Below are 5,754 nucleotides of genomic sequence, written 5' to 3'. Positions count from 1 at the left end.
ACTCAAATTAATATTTCAAATACAGTCTAACTAACTATTTTATGAAAAAATTATTTGATACTCTTGGAGCACCAAGTTTTGCACTCCAAAAATTTCAGGTTTTTGCCGTCGCTAATACACCTAATGCCGTCTCAAAAAAAATTAGCGACGACATATGACTTAGCGACGGCAAAATGAGGGTCACAACAGAGAGCGTTGCAAAAACGTTAAGATGCCGTCGCAAAATGAGGGTCACAATAGAGAGCGTTGCAAAAACGTTAAGATGCCGTCGCCTTTTTTTTGCAACGGCAATTGTTGCCTTTTGCGACGGCATTTTACTATCGCTTATAATATGTAAAAAATTGAAACCTTTTTGTGACGGCATTATATTACCGTCGCTAAAAGTTTTATTTGAGATGGAAAAAAATGCTAACGCGAATTATTTTTTTTTGCAACGGCATGACCACTGTCGCCAATGGTTCTAATGTTTTTTGCGACGGTGTGGTGCCGTCACAAGAAAATAAATAAATAAATAAATAAAAAGAAAAATAAAATTACTTGTAGTAAATGAAAAACAATTGAAAAAGAAACCGATAATTGCATACTAATATAAAAATTCTTGTATAGAAATAACAATTTCTTCATAATAAAAATATTCTTGCATTCATAACTACACATCAACAAAATTACCCCACTACAAAATGTTCCATAATACATATATAATGTTTAAATACATAATGTTGTTCATAATTCAAAATAACATAAACCAAAATTAAAAGCTTTCCTCATCATTCTCCGTGGGTAACAAAAACAAAAGTTAGTCGCATTCTTCACAGGCATGCATTTCACACATTCCACAAGAAACAAACTCCTACTCAGGAAATATCTGAAAAAAAAAATTAAAAATAATTAATGACAATAAAATTATGTGTTAATATGTTAATTACAAAAAAAAATATAAAAATTTAACTACTATACAATTACAAAGATAATTAAATAAATAATTTTGCCTAGAACGAAATCCGGCACTAACTCCCAAACCAAGTTTCGTGCTAATCCGACGCTGTTTGGTGATTTTGGGGTGCCAACACCTCGAATTCTAAGTTTCTTAAGGAACTAGTTTGCTTAAATCGAAATTCAGCTCTAACTCCCAAACTGGGAACCTGATTCGAGTCCTGTCTTCTCCCACAAGTCTCTCGTGCCAAGGTGGTCATGTGTGCTAAGTTTCATACTAATCCGACGCCGTTTGGTGATTTTGGGTCGTCAACACCTCGAATTCTAAATTTCTTAATGAACTAGTTTGCCTAGAGTGAAATCTGGCAATAACTCCCAAACCGAGAACCCGATTCGAGTCTTGTCTTCTCCCACAAGTCTCTCGTCCCTAGGCGGTCATGCGTGTCATGTTTCATGCTAATTTGACACTATTTGGTGATTTTGGGGCTTCAACACCTTGAATTCTAAGTTTCTTAAGAAACTAGTTTGTCTAGAGTGAAATCCGGCTCTAACTCCCAAATCGAGAGCCCGATTCGAGTCCCGTCTTCTCCCACAAGTCTCTCATGCCTAGGCAGTTGTGTGTGCCAAGTTTCATTCTAATCCGAATCTGTTTGGTGATTTTGGGGCATCAACATCTTGAATTCTAAGTTTCTTAAGAAACTAGTTTGCCTAGATTGAAATCCGGCTCTAACTCCCAAAACGGAAACCCAATTCAAGTCTCGTCTTCTCCCACAAGTCTCTCGTGCCTAGGCGGTCGTGTGTGCCAAGTTTCATGCTAATCCAACGCCGTTTAGTGATTTTGGGGCGTCAACACCTCGAATTATAAGTTTATTAAGAAACTAATTTACCTAGAGTGAAATCCGACTCTAACTCCCAAACCAGGAACCCGCTTATGGAATGAATAAGATAGTGAATGAGAGAAAGAAAGCACCATTCTCAGAACTAAGGCATAAGAGAGGAAGTCAATTTAAACAATTATATATAACATTTAGGATCCCATAATAACCAAGGTAAGAATGAAAAGGTGACAAAAATTCTCAGATGTATAACTAAATCCAGTCACTTATTAACTAAATTTGCAACATGTACCTTCTTATTACCATCAAATAATTTGCTCAACTAAGTAAGAGTCAGATATTATAAACATCTTGGCAATGAATATACATACAGGGCAACACAAACTTCATCACTATTTAACTCTCCAGATAAAATCATTTGTGCCACAGTAAAATCATCATCCATTTCTCCATGATTAATGGCAACTGCATGAAGAAAGACATTACAAAAATACTACTTAGAAAGAATCAACCATTACGCGAAAGAGAGAAACCAGAACACATGAACAAAAGGAGCTAAGTTATGTAAAATGGGTTGGAGTGGATCACATTCTGGAGATGTAGCAGGGAGTCATGAAATAAGGGAAAGAAAAATTAATAAATAAATAAAAAAAAACCAAAAAAATATTATCAACCCATTAATAAATAAGAAAATGTCCATACTTGATGTCAACACAAGCAAAGAAACAATCAATATGGTCTCACAAAGTGGGGAAGAAAGTATTAGAATTTACAACTTTACAGTAGAAAATAGGATTCTACCTTTTAATGCGGCACGCTTATTGGAGCAAACACACTGAGCATCTTCCAAATTATTTGTCAGTATATCCAAAATGTATTGTTTAGGGACCCCTCCATAGCTAACAAGTGCAATCAAGTTCCTTGACAGATAATTTTTCTTAGATTTATTGTTGGAAGATGAAAAATGAAACTTGGGAGTGTCAATTTTAACAATAGAATCCAAACCTAAGATAATTTACTTGGATGTCCTATATCTATCATGATAAATTATTGTCATCCTAAAGTATTATTACAATACCAATTATGGAATTTGGAACCCCAATCCTGAAGTAAAAATTAGATAGATTTCTTAGTCTAACTCAAGTACAATGACAATTTGAAGCTGTAGAGCATTTATCAACGTAAGATAAGGAAAGACAACTAATTATATCAACTGTCACTAGTACATGACATAGTGATTGTATATGACCACAGTACATGGCATTTGAATTATATATGACCACAGTACAAAGTCAATTTTCAAAAAAAATACATACCTAATTCCGACTATCTCTAGTGAGTTAAAAGTTTGCACATTTGAGAGTCTTAAATCCGCCTCAACCTTTATCATTAAAGATCTAACCTGAATTGTTTTTTTTGGAAGCTACAAATATTTAAGAGGAAATTTGTCAGCTTAAAAACTTTTAAAAAAAAAAATAGAGGCAAAAACTTAAACTTGTAATTCAAAAGTGAGAATATTGTTAATAGCAACAATACAGTGATTAACAAAATGTTTACAACAAACTCTTCCTTTTTGGAACATAAGGAAACTAATTGATTTTTCCATAACCTGTTATTTTCAGCTCACCTCTCCTCCACCATCAACAACTTTATTGCCACTAAAGCACATTGTTAGATAAATGGTTGGATTTCTGTTTCTCAAATTTCTTTCTAAAGATTATATGACCCTGACATCATGTTTGACAGTCACAATCATTTGATCTCAGTTCGTATATAATAATCAGGTCTATATGAAGTGGTACAAAATATGAAGGAATAATTTGTGTTGTGAGGGCAACAAAGATAAGGTAACCCGTGAATAGTTATGGGCCAAAACAGGGTGAGCTCAAACATAGTGGGAGCAGAGCAAGTTTAGGTAAAAAAGGCAGGGGTGACAGTATCTGGTGCCCAATCTAATTGCCATTCCTTATAATTCATTTGATTTGGGTGAAGTAAAAAATAGGGATAGAAATTTTTGCCTTTGGAGGATGGAGGACAGGGGAAAACTATAACTATTAAGATAAGTAGAAATGATAATATTTTCATTTCATTTGTTTAAATTCTTCATCCACAAACTGAATAACAAATAATGAATAAAAAACAGAAAATAGTAACTAAAAATTATCCATATAACATCCCCAACCACAAAAATAAAATATCAAATTATAACTATATATTTTCAATTTTTCATAGCATCACAATTGCTGCCAGCCAATTTGGATGGCCAAGTAAGTTAGGAACTAAATCAGGTTAGACAAGGCTGGAATCTAGCAACACCATTAGAATTAAAATATGTCCACATGCCAAGATTAAAATACATTCGAAAAAATTGGCAATATATACTTTTTTATTGACAAGAAGGGTGCCCTTGATAGTATGTCCATTGTAAAACAAACGGATCTGCATCAGCAAAGGTTGCGAAAAATGCAAATGACAAGTCCAAAAACTTAATTAGAAAGATTAAAAACATTACATCATCAATAACATATTAACATACAACAAATATTAAAGATATACCGGCACCCTGGTATGAGCTTCCAACCCTCTCAATTCCAGTGATTTCTCCTCACAATTAGCATGATCAAGAAATCTCTAAAGTTAAAAAATGTTAGAATCCAGATGATTTAGCAAGAACATACAGTAAATGTTACCAGCCATAAAATAGGAACAAACACAGCAGGCACAGAATGTCATATATGTTGCATGAGATGATTTATGTGCACCATACCCATCCATACACACTACCATACATTACATTAATAAAGTTTTCTTGAAATAAAGATCAAAGAACAATGATCAAATCAGAAAAAACAAACATAAATTTGACCAAAATATAGATAGGGCAAAAGAAAATCTAAGCAAAACTCTTATTGAATTTTCTTATTTCCTTTTCTCAGCAACCAAATGAAAAATGAACTATCACAGAAAGAAAAACAAAAAACAAAAACACAGCAAATCGAAGCTATAAAAAAGTGATTAATCAACTTACTCTCAGAGCTCAATCACTATAGATCTAGACTTGAACCCCGCGAAATCCAACGAAAAAAATAGCTGAACATAAAATAATATATATATAATTTAACAACACATCAAATTGAATATGAATTTTGAAAAAACAAAGAAGGAATAGATTGCATCAATCGATAAAAAGTGATACTGAGAAATATTCAAAAAAATTAAAAAATAAGGCCAGAAATTGATTAGAGAATAGGGGTTAAAATTCAAAAGAAGAAATCAAAGAGAATACCTTCAAGATTCATACCAGTTGTATTACTGTGAGAGAGAGATAGAGAGAGCGAAAAGACCAATCAATTTTTGAGAAGAGGCCAGGGCAAAAAATATAAATGTTAGGGTTTACTGAGAGAGAGAGAGAGAGAGATAGAAGGATATACATACCAATTATTATGGAAAGGTCGGTGATGACAAGAAGCCATGCTCACCGGCAATGGTGACGGAAGGAAAGAGGAGATGAGTTGTGCAAAGGTGGAGAAAACAAAGGAAAGTGACGAATCACATGCAGAAAGTCATTAGAGTTGAGCGTGAAAATAGAGGGAAAACAAAATCAGAGGCGCCAAAATGAGATAGGGTTTTGAGGGAAATTTGAATATTGGGAAATTTGGGAAGAAGGTAAAAAATTGAGGTCTTATTTAGTTGATTTTCTTTTAAAAAATGTATTTTTGAATTTTTAAAAATTGTTTGGTTTCAATTTTTTGGATTCAATTTTTTGAAAATTAAGTATTTTTATTTTTCGTGTTTTTTATTTATAGTGAATTTTTAAAATTTTAAGCAATTTTTATTTTTATTTTTTTAGATGAACCTTACCTAGATAAAAAGTAAAATATTTGTCCAAAAAAATTTTAAAAAATTAATATATACATAAGAATACGAAAAATGAACTGAATTCTATTTTTTTTTATAAATATTTTTAGTATTTAATGAAATTTCT

General features: G+C 32.6%; 1 protein-coding gene across 14 annotated transcripts; it reads right to left on the bottom strand.

Moving 5' to 3' along the window:
- Positions 1-598: 598 nt before the first annotated feature.
- Positions 599-5,426, bottom strand: LOC114260810 (putative RNA-dependent RNA polymerase 5). Of its 14 annotated transcripts, none has more exons than XM_082877992.1 (9): positions 5,205-5,426; positions 5,056-5,081; positions 4,798-4,859; positions 4,326-4,400; positions 4,152-4,254; positions 3,086-3,192; positions 2,571-2,689; positions 2,141-2,234; positions 599-865 (listed from the first exon to the last, which is right to left on the bottom strand). In XM_082877992.1, the coding sequence occupies exons 5-9, from the start codon at positions 4,212-4,214 to the stop codon at positions 724-726; spliced, it is 525 nt and encodes a 174-aa protein (XP_082734118.1). In that variant the 5' UTR covers positions 4,215-4,254; positions 4,326-4,400; positions 4,798-4,859; positions 5,056-5,081; positions 5,205-5,426; the 3' UTR covers positions 599-723. The 14 variants fall into 14 exon arrangements, 7 of the variants coding, with proteins under 7 accessions (XP_082734118.1, XP_082734121.1, XP_082734122.1 ...); XM_082877995.1 differs by having other exon boundaries at positions 4,152-4,208; XR_014335358.1 differs by lacking the exon at positions 2,571-2,689 and having other exon boundaries at positions 4,152-4,208.
- Between the last annotated feature and the right edge of the window lie 328 nt (positions 5,427-5,754).

Source organism: Camellia sinensis, chromosome 7, assembly GCF_055761805.1.
Source record: "Camellia sinensis isolate YWXY chromosome 7, ASM5576180v1, whole genome shotgun sequence".
Classification (NCBI taxonomy): Eukaryota; Viridiplantae; Streptophyta; class Magnoliopsida; order Ericales; family Theaceae; genus Camellia; species Camellia sinensis.
The sequence above is the reverse complement of the archived record's forward strand: the minus strand, read 5'-3'. Positions and strand labels throughout refer to the sequence as shown.

Excerpts from the sequence above, each read along its gene's own strand:
- LOC114260810 (XM_082877992.1), bottom strand. The coding sequence starts at position 4,214 with ATGCAGATCCGTTTGTTTTACAATGGACATACTATCAAGGGCACCCTT. Across the intron at positions 2,235-2,570 it reads TAAGCGTGCCGCATTAAAAG|TTGCCATTAATCATGGAGAA; the intron begins GTAGAATCCTAT and ends TTCTTCATGCAG. Across the intron at positions 866-2,140 it reads GATGAAGTTTGTGTTGCCCT|ATATTTCCTGAGTAGGAGTT; the intron begins GTATGTATATTC and ends TTTTTTTTTCAG.